This window comes from Artemia sp. Qi Xiang Cuo, chromosome 17, assembly GCF_049724085.1.
Source record: "Artemia sp. Qi Xiang Cuo chromosome 17, ASM4972408v1, whole genome shotgun sequence".
NCBI classification, from domain to species: domain Eukaryota; kingdom Metazoa; phylum Arthropoda; class Branchiopoda; order Anostraca; family Artemiidae; genus Artemia; species Artemia sp. Qi Xiang Cuo.
Genome location: NC_142810.1, coordinates 1246802 through 1262143, shown reverse-complemented (window position 1 = coordinate 1262143; position 15342 = coordinate 1246802). Strand labels below are relative to the sequence as shown.

Genomic DNA, 15342 nt, shown 5'->3' with positions numbered 1-15342 from the left:
GAGTTGTAGCAAAACCAGTGACTATCATCCTGGGTTCTAGTTTAGAGTTCGAATTGCATTGGGAAAGTGGCATTTTTCCTAGTTAATAAAAGCTTATTTTCTGCAATTTTATTATGCCATTATTTTTCAAATTAAATGAAAGTATTTGAGCTTTCATTGCCTCCTCTTCTAGAAAACAAAGAAAGGAAAACAACCCATTCTTAACCATCTCTATTTTTGGAGATTCTGAACTAGCTGCAAAATATACCACTGGGATCCAGTTTAGACTCCAAATCCGTAAAGACATTTCAAAAGAGGATAGAGAAAAGTGTAGAGCTCTAGTAACAGAGCTGTAGGGCTGGATATCTAAGGACAAAAACAATCTTGTCATTAGAGGAGAAAAAATTTTTCAAAAAAACTTGGAGCATGTGGAGTAATTTGTAGCAATGCTCTATCTTCTACTTATAGTGTACTTAGTAACCATAGTTTATCCTCTGAAAGTAAAGACTGTTCATCTGTGAGTGTTGTTGATATAAATAATGGTATGCAAAGTGATTCAATATCTAGTTTGGAATCAGCAACATTTGTTACTGCTGAATCTCTTTCAAGTAGTAATAATGTTTCATCCCTTCCCTTTGAGTTGATGTGTAGTTACAACAGTGTCTCAGAACCAAGCAGAGCAGATGAGGATGAAAAAGATTATATACAAATACGTAAGGAATTTTTATTACTGGTAGCCAATGTTAATCAGTTAACCAATAAGATTGAGGAAGTAAAAAACCTTTTAACAAATAAGGGATATGATTTGATGGTGTTAACAGAGATGAGTCCTAAGAATAATAATATTTGATTGTAGGATAGTCATATCTGTATTCCTGGATACTAGGTAATATGAAACTTGAGTTCGAGTAATTGCAGAAGCGGATGTATTGGTAATAGCTAGAGTAGAATATGATGTTAAAGTGGAACATACTCCCCCCATTAATGGTTATGTTGAGTTGGTCTGCTTTGATCTAAAGGTTTCATATAACCAAGATTTGCTTGCATATTTGCTTGCAATTTGCATATTACAAGACTTGCTTGTATTTACAGAAGCCCTACAGCTCCATCTAAAATTGTTAGAGAACAAGCCATAGCATATCATTTTTGAACAATCAGTGCATCAAATAAAGGTAATTTGCTAATAGTGGGATGCATTTGATGTTTATTCATTCACATCTTCAAGTATGGAGCATGTAACAGCTCCAATGGATCTTAATTTGCTCTGAAGTGCAAATTTAGGTAATTAAGGTAATTATGAGGATATATCCTTTTCCATGAACTAAATTTTTTAGATAAAAAAACTCAATTATGCAGTTTTACTTTTAATGTTGGCTAGAAGTTAAATTCTAGACATACCTTAATTGGCACTTGGGAGCAAAATTAAGGTCCATACTTGATCTTTTGTGCTATACTTTATTTACAGTTAGATAAAGAGACAGCCTTCAAATTTTAGCATTTTCTTTATTAAAAAAAAAACTAATCATGTTTCAAATGCTTTGATTGCTGAAGAAGTTTAACTAATGTGTTAAACTGCATCAAGACACAATCAGCTTTTTTTTTATTTGAAGGTGTCACTGTAGCTTTTTTATTTTTTGGGACTTTGTGCTTGTACTCATCCCCTGTAAAACTGAAGTATTCTATCCAAGTGTTATTGCTGGTAGTTTAAATTTGAAAAGCAATATTAAATTTATTCAGAGGCTCTATTGTGGACTTACCTCAAATTCCAGTGGCTGAAGATGTCACCCCTTCTGAAGTGTGGGCTGTTAAGAAAGGTAAGTTATTCAGTTAAATTTAAAGTAACAGAATAAAATTAAAGCTACATTTGCCTTAGTAAATAATTTCATGTGTTATCTTTCTTATTAAATATTGTTCAGGGAAAGAGTTACAAATAAATATGCAATTTCCTATACTCTTGTATTAAACCCTAATGAACTAAGGTAGTTTAAAGTCTTTTCTCACACAAGTCAAATAAAATATGATAATATTAACTTTATTTTTGTTTGTTGGTGAAGGCAGCATAACATCTGGCGGAATAAATTTATCTTTCTTTAATGCAGGCATGAAAAAAAAAATTACAAACAAAAGTGAAGATTGTTATCTGGCAGCCATATTATTTATCTTAATGATCAACTTATTTTACCAGTCATAATTTTTTTATACTGTTTTTGAAAGTTTTATATTTAGGTATTTTGTAGCTGGCCTAGCAAACATAAAAAAAAGAACACAATTATATAGTAGCCACAAGTAAAAGACGCAGAACCTTGCTGAAATGTGTTAAAGTATGCTTTGTTAAAATTGAACAACAATGTTCTAATTCAATTTTATCAAAATATCTTAATCATCAAAATATATCAAAATATGTAAAATTTTCAACCTCAATTTACCTTGGATTTGGCTATATTATTCTGTTTTTAGTTTATTTTTTGAAAAGCTGTATCCAGGAAGGGGGGGGGTTTAAACCCTTCCCCCCCCCCCTGAAATGTTTTTTCTTACGTAAACGCGTAGTAAAAACATATTTAAGCAATTTTGTTGCATTTTTTAAGTTTTAGTAACCCCCCTCCCCTCCCTCCAATTAACAATACTAAATACTGTCCGGATTGGGAATGTAGATATTTGTAAAGTGCGTAGTTATACTTAAAAACCAAAAGAAAAAAATTAAATATTTTATTCAAATAAAATATTCAGAACCTTGCTAAAATGTGTTAAAAGATGCTTTGTTAAAATTAAAACTCAAGAAACAGTTTCAATGTAAATGTTAACAGTCAAAGAAAATGTAGTGTTTCCTATCCAGAATAAAAAAAAATTAAATAAAAATTTAATGTTTTACTCTTCATAACTTCAATACCTCCAAAGTTATTAAGACTCAGAAATATATATCAGAATATATTAAATTGCCAATTCACATTCATGGTCTTTTTCCTTTAATATGAGTTCTGATTGGGATATAATTTCTTTGATGTTATGAGAAATAAAAACATAGCTCAAAGTAAAAATTGTTTTTAATAAAGTGTAAATTATGTTCTGGTCCTTAGAAGGCCCATATGTCCTTAGCCCTACTCCTCTTTGTGGTAGTTTCTCCTCGTTTTGAGTTTCACTGGGTTATCCATTTTAATTTCAGTTCGTTTATTTGTAGTCTGTGATTTATGGTAGTTCTATACTTAAGAAATTATTGACCTTTTTTTGTGCTCATCTTTGGAATAATGTTACCCTTTACTTTTCTTTGAAAATGTTTTAAAATTAATTATAAAATGAAAAACAAACGGATTTGTTAAGAAAGCTTTGCTGTTGTCTTATGTCCCTTTTATTCATGTTTTGTTTTTAGAAGTTGAAGATGTTTTTCCTAGTGAGAGTGAGGAGCTCTTTGATACTTCGAACATTTGTTTGTCTCCTAAGCTTGAAGCTGTTTCTGTGACTACTTTCCCCAGCATTGCAGGACCGTTTAAATCAGAAGCTGACACCCAGGAATTGGAACCCACCAGTTTTGACAATGAAGGTATGTTCCAAACATTTGGTTTGTAGAATCATGTGTATCATGAACATTTCATAAAAGAAAATTAGGGTAGATGAACTACATTTTAGCATTTTGAACTTATCTTACTCTTAACAAATCTTAATCTTGACTTTTCTCTTATCTTATTCCAGTATGCAGGCAATTGCTAAACCGGTTTTGAAGTTTAACAACAACTCTCAAAGTGTTTATTGAAAGGTGGCTGGTGAATTCTGTATATCTGGAAGCCAGAGAATACAGCTTAGAACTATACTTTTTATGTTTCTTTCTCAATTAACATTTAAATCGATTTATTATTTCCTGAACTAACATGAAGAATTAAGTTTTTGAAACAAGCAGACAATGGATTGGTATTGTGTTGATCAGAATTTTTTACTTTAGAACATTAATTTATTAAAAATGCCTGATTTGTACAAATTTCAGAATTCATTTTGTGCCAGAATTTCAGAAAAGGTTTAGTTTGCATGTCAAATGATTTGTTTTGCAATATAAAATAGATGTGCATAACAAGTTCTATTGGGCTTCAATAAAAGAAACGAAAGTCAGTTTTTGTGTTAGATATGAAATTCTATTGAGATCCACGGGGTGTAAACCCTCCTAGAATTAGAAATATACTTCTTTTGGTGCATTTGAAGACCAGATTTTTCTAGTAGCCTACTTTTTATTGACAAAAATTGAAACAAGACAAAAAACAAAGAGCTGTGGCCATTACAGTGCAAACATAATTCAAACCAAAGTTTAAACTAAATCAATCATTTTCAAGTCCCCATGCCCATATTCGCTCTTCTCAAAATTTACAATTATGGCGATACGTCCTTTTGGTAACCGACTGACGATATGCTGTGTTTGGCACTTTACCAAAAATAATTGCTCTCGCGTTCAAGTATTTGGTGAGTAACGGAAACCTCTACTATATCTACCTCTAACGGCAACTACTAACTATTTCGTGTAATGTGTTTACAGATTCCCTTAATCCCTTAGTTCTGTAATTTATTTATAGAACTAATCCTCCCACTCCAGAAAGAGACGGAAAGTCCTATTGGGTTTTAATAATAGAGACAAAATCAGTTTTTGTGTTGAATATGAAATTCAATGGAGATCCCAGGGGCATAAACCGTCCTAAATTTAGAAAAATGCCTCTTTTGGGTCTTTTGAAAAATGGATTTCTAGTATTTTTTTTAACGAAAAATTGAAAGATTTACTACTTCCCCCTTCCCATGTTTTGGTTTTTACTCTTTAAAACAAATTAGATTTACGTTTTCCTAGGCACCGTAAAGTGTTGTAGCAACCTCTTTTGGCCAGGATTCCAAGGAAGTAATTAAAGAAATAATATGCAGAAATTGAAATGAGTTGCAGTTATCTTTTTGTGTCTGCCCCTCATCCTGAAACATAATGACGATTTAAAAAAAAAAAAAGATTAATAAAATGTATATGTTGCATTGGTAACAAGTTATATAATGATCTTTTTATAAAGTTTTTAATTACCAAGTAAGGTGTTTAATTATATATAATTACATAGCATGTGTAATATCTATAATATCGAATAATAGCATTGCGTGTGTAATTATCTATCCCCAACTTTCAGGATCATGTTGCTGTAACCACTCTCTGCTCAAATACTTGCAAAACTATTGTATTGTGATTTAATATTTTATATATTGTATTGTGATTTTATCTACAACTATATGTATATAAGACAAATTTTCTTGCCCTAAATGAATCAAAGAAAATGCAGAAAATATATTTGTCTTAGCCTAAAATGCACATAAGGATTCACTATTAGGTATGCAGACTAGGAAAAGTTGCAATGCTGGTTTTTAATATGTTGTTACTGGATACTAGTAGTATGCATATGCAAAGTCTCTCCTTTTATGGAATTAATTTAAAAAACTTTTTCCTCAAGACAAGTTTTCAAAGAAAAGTAAAGAGCTCCATTAAGCCAATAATGAGTAAAAAAAAGTCAACTAATCTTCCAAGCATAATACTACCACTAATCACTATCAATAAATAAATGAAAATAAAAACGAACAGAAATAACAAAAATAGTTGAGTCAAACTTAAAACGAGTAAAAATTTATATGAGTAGGGCTGATAATCCTTATGCCTTTTCAAGACCAGTTCAAAATTTATGCTATACTGAAAAAAAAAAAACAAACAAATGACCGTGGATTTTAAGTTAAATTTACATATACTTACATTTATTTTTTAAGGTTTGATAATTTTTCAATTATTAAATTAAGAAAGGTGAAAATATTTCAAACGTATTTTGTTTCAAGTATAAAGCGTAAATTGTCTTCTGGTCTTTTTCTGGCAAAGTGTGAAGGTTGTTGGAGATTGTCCTCCACAAAGACGTAATTTCCATACCTTTCAATTACGGTGAACAAAATAACTTTTTAGCCATCTCAAAATTTCAATCAGATCCATTTCGGGAAAATTTGAGGTTTCGGGAGGGGATATCCACCCTCTGATCACTTTGAACCTTAAAAAAGGGCATTAGAACTTCTGATTACCAATCCAATGAGCCCCCTCCGAAGTTTAAACGATCATCCTTTCTATTTATTTACCTTTTATGCCCCCTGGGGATAACTTACAACACTTGCCCTGAGGTGAGGTTGTCATCCTCAAAGACATTATTTATGAACCTCTCAATAAGATTGAACAAAATAGCTTTATAAAAATTTGGATTGGATGGGTTTGGGGAAATGGTGGGCGTGGGAGGGGTAGTTTCCCTCCAATCACTTTCGACTTTAAAAAGGGCACTAGCCCTTTCAATTCCCAATCGAATGAGCTCTTTTCAAAGTTTCTGAGACAACAAATGGGCCATCTCAAAATTTCTATCAGATGCATTTCGGGAAAACATGAGGTGTGGGGGGGGGGATCCTCCTCCCGATCACTCTGGATCTTAAAAAGGGGACTAGAACTTCTGATTACATATCCAATAAGCACCTTCCGAAGTTTATACGATCACCTTTTATATATATACCTTATTTGCAGCCTGGGCATAACTTACAACCCTTGCCTCGAGGGCGGTAGGGGGGGGGGGCAGTCGTCCTGAAAGACATAATTTCTGGACCTTTTAACTATTTTGAACAAAATGGCTATCCCAAAATTTTGATTGGATGAGTTTGAGGAAATGGTGGGCGTGGGAGGGGGTTAGTTGCTTTCCAGTCACTTCCGACTATTAAAAAGAGCACTAGCTCATTCAATTTCCACTTGAATGAGCTGCTTTTGAAGTTTCTATGACAACAAATGGCCCTCTCAAAGTTTCTATTAAATTCATTTTAGGAAAATACGAGGTGTGTGGGGGGGGGGTATCCACCCTCTGATCACTCTGAATCTTAAAAAGGGCACTGGAACATCTGATTTTCAATCCAATGAGCCCATTCCAGAGTTTAAACGAATACCATTTCTATATATACCTTATATGTCCCCAGGGCAAAACTTATAACCCTTGACCTTGAGGGCTTTGGGGGGTTGTCATCCTCAAAGACATTTTCTCCGGACCTTTCAACTACGTTGAACAAAATGGCTATATAAAAATTTCGACTGAATGTGTGGGGAAATGGTGGGTATGGGAGGGGGGTTAGTTGCCTTACAATCACTTTCGACTATTAAAAAGTGCACTAGCAGTTTGGATTTGCAATCCAATGAGCCCTTTTCGAAGTTTCTACGACAAGTCCTTTAATACAAAGTTCCCTGGCCTAAGACCAAAAAAAAAAAAATAAACCTTGTACCCACATTGCGCTTTACTTAGGCAGCACTATTCTGCTGCCCAAGATTACTTCCACCTAAAACCCTAATATGATTGGACTAATATAATTTTTTATGAATCTCTTTGAGTTTGTTCATACCTTACAGAAAACTTATGCTTTAGTTAAACCATTAAACTAAAATCAATTTTCAACGTTATCAAATACTTTGGTTTTTATTGTTGCGTATGGACGTTAAAAATAGCTTTTGTTAATCTAAAACTAATAAACTAATATTCGTCAAATAAATTTTTTATTAAAAAAATGAATTTTAATGTAGGCTACTGCTATGGCTGAATCTAAACAGATAAAAGAAGAGATCAATTTTTTTTTCGTTATTTATCTGCTGTTGTCTAGCTAAAACATTTGGCAAATAAAAACACACTCCTGTAAGTTTCTCTGCTTGGAACAAACAATGTCTTATAGATCTTGTTCAGTTGAACTATAGTTTGATTAATTGCAAATTCAAATTTTCTGTTTTTTTTTTTCTAAACAGATGAACGCTTTTTAAATTATTTCAAATTTAAAATTGGTGAAAAAGGTGGTAATTACCAAAATTTATTGATGTAATCTTTCGACTATCAGTCTTGAGTTTGTTCAAGGCTCCTGTTTTACATTTTACTATCTTTTAAATTTTGCTATTTATTTTTGTCATCTCTTTGTGGTTTTAAGAGCCTCTTTGTTTTTGAGTAATTTGTTGAGATTGTATTTTTTTTAGCATTTTAGGATTTTTTTTCCTTGTTATTTTTATTTGTTGTTGTAGGTGTTAAAGGTCCTTCAATAAGTGCTGCCGCAACCCTAATGGAAACCTCAAATTCTTCTCTATCACCAGGACATCAAATTCTCTCTGAGGGTATTTCATCCAGGATTTCCACATCACTTCTAGAATTTGACTCCCAGGAAGTGGGAATCGATAACGAAGGTATAATTAAACGAATAATGTTTCTGAATTATTTTTTAATAAGAAAAAAAATTTTTTTTTTTTGCTAAGATAAAGCATGAAACATTACATAAAGCTTTAAATAGCGTTATTGAAAGATTTTACTTCCATAAAAAGTGTTACTAAAAGCGTTTTTTTTTTTTTTTTTTTTTTTTTTAATAAGGGTTTATTCATCCACCAAAAATAACAAAATCCAGAAGTTAAGCTTGTAAAGGAGATCACTATCCCAACTAGGCCTAAAAAAAAAGAAAAAAAAAATAAAAAAAAAAAAACCTATCACATAAAAATAACTAATAAGCGACTATACCACCCCTACTCAAAAATATCTCATCAATTCTCAATATTCAACATATTTATCCTTGTCCTTCTCAATCCATCAACCAAACACAAAAAAAAAAAAAAAAAAAAAAAACATTAGCAAACTAAAGGCAAAAGGGACCGGAGAACTGACTCACTCACTCCCATATACCCTATAACAATGTTCTTTTAACAGACTTCTAAATTCAGAAACATCCGTCACCTTCTTTATCCCTTCTGGCAGACTATTCCAAGCACGAGGGCTAACATGGTGGATACAAAACATTGACCTAGTTGTCACAGGCTTAGGTAGTCTGAATTCATTCGAAAGTCTTAAACTATAAGAATGAAAACTAGAAACAGGCAGTAAAAAATCTTGAAAGCAAATTGGTAGCATTTTATTCTGATGTTTAAACATAAAAAGAGCTTTATAAAACTTAATCAATCCAAATAGTGGAACAATATGTAGTTCAGCATACCTTACTCTAACCGAGGAACGCTTATCATCTCCAGTAAGTACTCTTACAGCTTTATTCTGTAATACTCTAATCTGCGATAAATGACCCACAAACGTTGACGACCAAGCCAATATACAATAAATCAAATACAGATGAATAAGGGAGAAATAAAGCATTCTGAGAACCGGTCTAGGGAAAGTACGCTTTAGCTTCCTTATAATTCCCGAATTTCGGGCAACTCTAGCTGCAATTTGATTAATATGGTCTTTGAAACTCAAGCACTCATCAACTATCACTCCAAGAAACTTCACTGCTCTGACACGTTCTATAGCATTCCCATCAAGTTCTAGTTTCTCTATCCAGGGATAGTAATTTACACTTCTCCCGTAAATCACTAATTGACTTTTCTTATGGTTTAATTTAAGTTTATTAACTCTCATACATTTCTCTATTTGTTCCATTCCCTTTTTCAGAACTAGTAGAAGTTCTCTTTCTGTCCTCGCAGCAACTGTAAAATGTGTATCGTCAGTAAAACTAGGAATTATAATTCTGTTACCGCGATCCCCTTTATCCGAAATATTTATATCTTCAATGCACCGGTAAATATCATTTATATAAATCAAAAATAAAAGAGGTCCCAAAACTGACCCTTGAGGAACGCCAGCCTTGACTCTCTCTGGGCTAGAGGTCTCACTTTCGATTTGAACAATCTGCATACGTTCACTCAGGAATGATCTAACAAGTTCCAAAAATTTTCCACGGATACCACAATTATCTAACTTCTTTACTAAAATTTCATAATCCACACAATCAAATGCTTTCAGTATGTCAAGGAAAACGGATGCCACTTTAAAACCACGATCTAAATGATCATTAACAAATGTCGCCAAGAAGATCACTGCTTGCTCAGTTGACATTCCTTTCCTTAATCCAAACTGACTAGATCGAAAAAAAGACCTAGATTCTAGGAAATTAACCATTCTTACATTTATTAGTCTCTCTATTATTCTAGAAATAAAAGGGAAAGCGAAATACTACTACTACTACTAACAACTCATCGCAGCACCAAGCTGCCTGAGGCCAACAGAGCTACTCACGCTCCTCCTCCACCCCAATCTATTCAAAGCCTCCATTTTTACACCCACCCACGAAGTTCCCATTTCCTTTAAATCTTTCTTTATGACGTCCTCCCATCCCAGACGGGGATGACCTGCTTTCCGTTTAGCCCTAGATGGTTGGCCGAAAAGAACAATCTTCGGCAATCTGTTATCCTTCATCCGCACAGCATGCCCTAACCACCTCAACCTTTCTTTCATTATAGACCTACAAAGTGGTATTGAACCACATTTTTCGTATAGCCTATTGTTTGAAATACGGTCAGTCAGCCAGGTACCCAGAACAATCCTTAAGCAATTTCTCTGGAAAACATCTAGCAAATCGTCATCCACTTTTGGGAGCGTCCATGCTTCAGAGCCATATTTGACCACTGTCATCACTGTAGCTTCTAATATTCTAATCTTGGTTTCCAGACTTATCTTCCTATTCTTCCAGACTTTTTTTTAACTGTGAAATAACACCCTGAGCCTTGGCTATTCTATTTTTAACATCTTCACTGCTCCCACCATCTTTACTAATAATACTACCAAGGTAAGTGATGCTGCCCACATGATCAATCTTTTCATTACCCAACGTCACCTTTTCATCTTCACTTATTCCTAGCCTTAGTGACTTAGTCTTCCTAACATTAATTTTCAAACCAATGCTAGCACCCTGAACTTGCAAAACCTCTAAAACTTCATTCATTTTGCTCACACTTTCAGCTAGGATGCTTAAATCATCAGCATAATCCAAGTCCATGAGACTTTAGGCCTATAATTATCTTAATTCCCACTATCACCCCCTTTAAAAAGCGGTTTCACTTTCGCAATCTTCAGACAATCGGGGAAAATACCAGACTTAAAACACTCATTTTTTAGCATTGCCAACTGACTAGAAACAATAGGATAAATAACACGGAAAGCTTTCACAGTCATGAGATCCGATCCTGCTGCACTGTTTTTCATATTTTTAACCACTTCACACAACTCACTTAATTTAACCGGCTTTAAATGAGCAGATACTTCGCTCTTATCAGGCAGGAATTGTGTAAAATCGTCATCCTCAGCAAGGACTGGGATACTGGATCCTACATTAAGGCCCGCATTAGAGAAATACTCACAAACTGAATTACAACTCACACTGTCTGGAAGCTCCGAGGGAGACCGACTAGGGTTCGTAACAGACTTTATAAGTTTCCAAGTCTTGCCTGAATTTACCTCAGCTTGTTTAAACTTAAAAGCAAAATAATCCGTTTTAGCTTTCCGAAGGAGACAATTTAGCATGTTATTATATGCTTTATAATCATTCCTAGTAGTTGTCCCTTTATTTTGGATCAATTCCTTATATAAATGGTTTCGCCTTCTCATACTTAAGAGTAGACTCTTAGTAATCCATGGTTTCTTTGCTGATTCATATCTGTAAACTCTTTTAGGTTTAACACATTTCTGAAGCAAACCTGTTAATGTCCCGTACCATTTTTCAAATTTCCGATTGATATCATATTCCTCTTGTAAAAAATTGAATTCAGTCTTATCAACTTCTAATTTAAAACGGGTAACAACCTCAGAATCAATAATAGGCCTAATGACATTACAACGATGTCCCTTATTCAACTGTAGGACTTGCGGTACTGTTATCATTACTCCAAAATGATCTGAAACACTATTAACCACAACAGCAGGTGACTTATATTCAGTATTTACAAATATGTTATCCAATATTGACGCAGAATTCTCAGTAATTCTTGTACAGATATTTATAGTAGGCTTCAGCCCGTAGCTAAGCATCATATCCAGAAACTCCTTAACTCTCTGACTAGAATGTAGACTTTTCAAATCAATATTGAAGTCACCACACACAAAACACGGCTGTCTTGTTCCACTCAACAGGTCCAGTTGCTCTTCTAGCAGACTCAGAAATTCAACAAGGCTACTAGACGGAGGTCGATAAATAATATCAAGAACACATTTAAAATTTTGCTTAGATACTTTCACAACCATCGACTCAAACACCATTTCCTTATGTTTAGTAAGGGAAGTCATCGGCAAGACATTAAAATCACTCTTGATATATGCCGCTAAACCTCCATGTTGGTGCAGTTCCCTGTTTTTTAAAACCAGTTGGTAATTAGGAACATCTAATAGGGATGACGTATGAAACTTCAACCATGTCTCAGTCAGGGCCAAAACCTGTAAACCTTGAGTCTGCAGAACTTCCTCCGGGTACTGAAAAGAAGTACTAATACCTTGGCAATTTAAGTGAAAAACCGAAAAATCACTCGGGTCATAATCATTATTCAAATCCTGAAGGAACTTATAACGGACATTCAAATATTCCTCACCAATACCATTACTATCAAATTCACGATGGAGTACCCCCCCCCCCCTATATCTTCAATCCTGAGTAAATCATTCTCCAGCCCCTTCAACCTATTCCACTCTAAATTAACCATTATCAAAAATCATTTTGTGACGGATATGAGAAGGAAAAGGTTCAGTTAACTTACACCTATCATTTTAATCATTCGTTGAGTTGGTATAATCGCTTCCACACTTCGATCCTAAACAAAAAAAAAGAAACATAAATATCTTCATAAAATCCAAAAAACACTACTACTGTTTCCAGGCCTAGTATCACTGAAAGCCAAGACCAATCCATAAGAACTCCAAACACAGCCCGGTACGCTCCGCACCGCGCAATACATTATACACCATTAATACTTTTTTCTCATTTAATTTTTTTACTTTATTCCATCCACAACATCTTTTTTTTAAAAAAAAGAGAAGAAAAAAAATACGAGACAACATTACTTCATACCAATATGCTATCACAAAAAAAAAGAAGAAAAAAATGCAACAAAATAATAACTCAAAGCCATATTAAACTAAAATAATTAATATAAATATAAATATGACAACCTGCCTAGCATTGCATAGGCCCACCTCGAGGATTTATCGGCACTGACAATTCAGGAATCACGTCATTCACGGAGTAAGAAACACGCAGGCCATTTGGCCGATCAAAATAAAGGAGAGGTGGAACCGATTTTGTTACCCATGCTTGAATACCACAATCAGCAAGATTTGATCTTTTTTCAATCAGCCGTTTTCTAATATCTCTCACTGCCGTCGGAGCATCATCACTAAGATAAATATCTTTATGACCGCAAACAGTCTTTCCTTTAAGTTTTTTACTCTGTTTCAGAATCGTTATTTTTTCTTCTTTATACCGAACAGTAACTTTAAAATATCTACGCTCCTTTTTTACTTCTGTAAAAGCAAATTCTGAGGTCTCGTTTACACCTAGTCCTTCTTCACAAACAGTTTTGAAAATCGCTTTAGCTTCCTCCTTATCATCGCAAGGTACATTCCAAACCACTATATTTTTCTCATTCATTCTATACTCGCAATGCATTAACCGATTTTTCAACTGATTATTTTCTTCACGGAGAAACACTGACTCAGATGTAACAACACTAATCTGGGGTCTGGATCGTCGAAAATTGCTGCGATTGGCCAGATAGAGTTTCCTCAAGCGATTTGACCCGGGTTTCCAGAGATTTGAACTGGTCCGTGATACCGTCAAGATTTTTTCCATTGTCTTTCACTATAGTTAGTATTTCAGAAAAGCTCCGAGCCAGCGTCGAAATTGACAAATTCTCTCCATCCTTAGGTGAAGATGACGAATAATCATTTTGATCCTCTTCGAATGAGACTTCTTTACGGTTTCTTTTATTTTGCCCCATGTATAAGCAGCAATTAAAAAATGGACAAATAGTCTTACCTCAGCCGGCAACGATTGTTTATCCACGATGTTGCTAGTGTGCAGTGCTTTTAGCCGTTTGGCACGGCAAACACCTTTTCCAACGTCGGTAATCAAAGGCTCTGTTTATAATGACTAAAATCCAATCCTCTTTTACTCCATGCAATTCTTCAGTTCAAAGCAATAATCACACACCAAAAAATTTTCTTTCATCAATTCAAAACATTAATCTCAAAAGCTATTTCACTTTTCAGCCAAAACTACCGCAGGCACGGAGCGCCTAAGGTGTTACTCGTTCGGGAATGAATCATGACTGAACACAAATCGTTAAACACAAAGCGATTGTAAGATTTAGCGTTGAGAGCATTATTTAAGCAAGCTAAAGATCCACAATGTTGGCAAAGTGCCGATTGATTTGCCATTCTAGTCTTTATTGAGCGAGTATAAATATGTTTCTATTCAGAAAAATTAATTACTAACTACTGGATATGAAAATCTGAATAAAACTCTAAATTTCCGAAATCAGTTTCGTAACAATCAAGTTTATCACTTTTAAATTTGTTCCGACCTCTTGTTATGTCTAGTTTTCTAAGGTTTTAGACTTGTATTTGCATGCTCTGTTGCTTTCATTCTTTCTGGGTGAATTATTCAGACAATGTTATTGTTCATTCATCTTCTATTTGTTAATTCTTTTTATTTTGTAGAAGCTGAAGCTGCTTCATCAATTGAGACTGAAACAATGAGAGAAACTTCTAGTTATATTCTGTCATCTGAGCATCAAAATCGACCTTTGGGTATTTCATTGAATATAGTATCTGAATCAGACTTACAGGAACTGGGTAGAAATGACGAAGGTATTTCTGGAATTATTAGTGGTACTTTAAAATTCAGGCTGATGAAGGATAATTTTGTTGAAAGTTTTTCCTACCTAACAAACGTTCTTCGCGTTTTTAGTATTTAAATAGTATTGCCAAAAGTATTTTCGTCATTCAAATAGGTAATTAAATAGTATTCTCAAAAGTCTATAGTAAGACTTAGTTTGTATTTTGGCTCGTAGGCAAGTACATCAAAGAAATTTAAATGCACAATACTAAAACAGTGCAATAAAAAAGTAGGTCTTGGGCCTATCAACATTAATCTAAAAACTTTCTTTTTAAGTAACAAGAATGTTACACTAGCAAAGTAGATGTGGAGTTTGTTTTTTTACTTTGCCGATTTTTTGAAAAATTTCTGAGTAACACCAATTTTCTCCCGAACATGATGTAGCTTAAGTAGTTCAAGACTATTACTATTAGTTCTACTAAGACTATTAGTTCAAGATTTAGTTACAACTATGGAATATAAATGTAGACTGGTTTAAGGGAATACAAAGACGTCAAAAAAGAAGAAAAACAAAATCGAAATGAAAGATAAAAGAGAAAATAAATGAAAGAAGGACAAAATCAAAACTCAAATGTGGTTCATGTTATTGCTCCCATTTTCAGGTCATCTGAGGTTAAAAGCTCCTAT

The 15342-nt window shown here is 33.8% G+C and overlaps 1 protein-coding gene across 1 annotated transcript in view; it reads left to right on the top strand.

The window, feature by feature from the left end:
- Positions 1–15342, top strand: part of LOC148941773 (uncharacterized) — a 31368-nt gene that overhangs the window by 12702 nt on the left and 3324 nt on the right. Inside the window, 3 exon segments of the mRNA XM_089102965.1 lie at positions 3344–3514; positions 8042–8200; positions 14538–14687. Of these exon segments, the coding sequence (XP_088959091.1) occupies positions 8080–8200; positions 14538–14687 (271 nt within the window). The 5' untranslated portion in view covers positions 3344–3514; positions 8042–8079.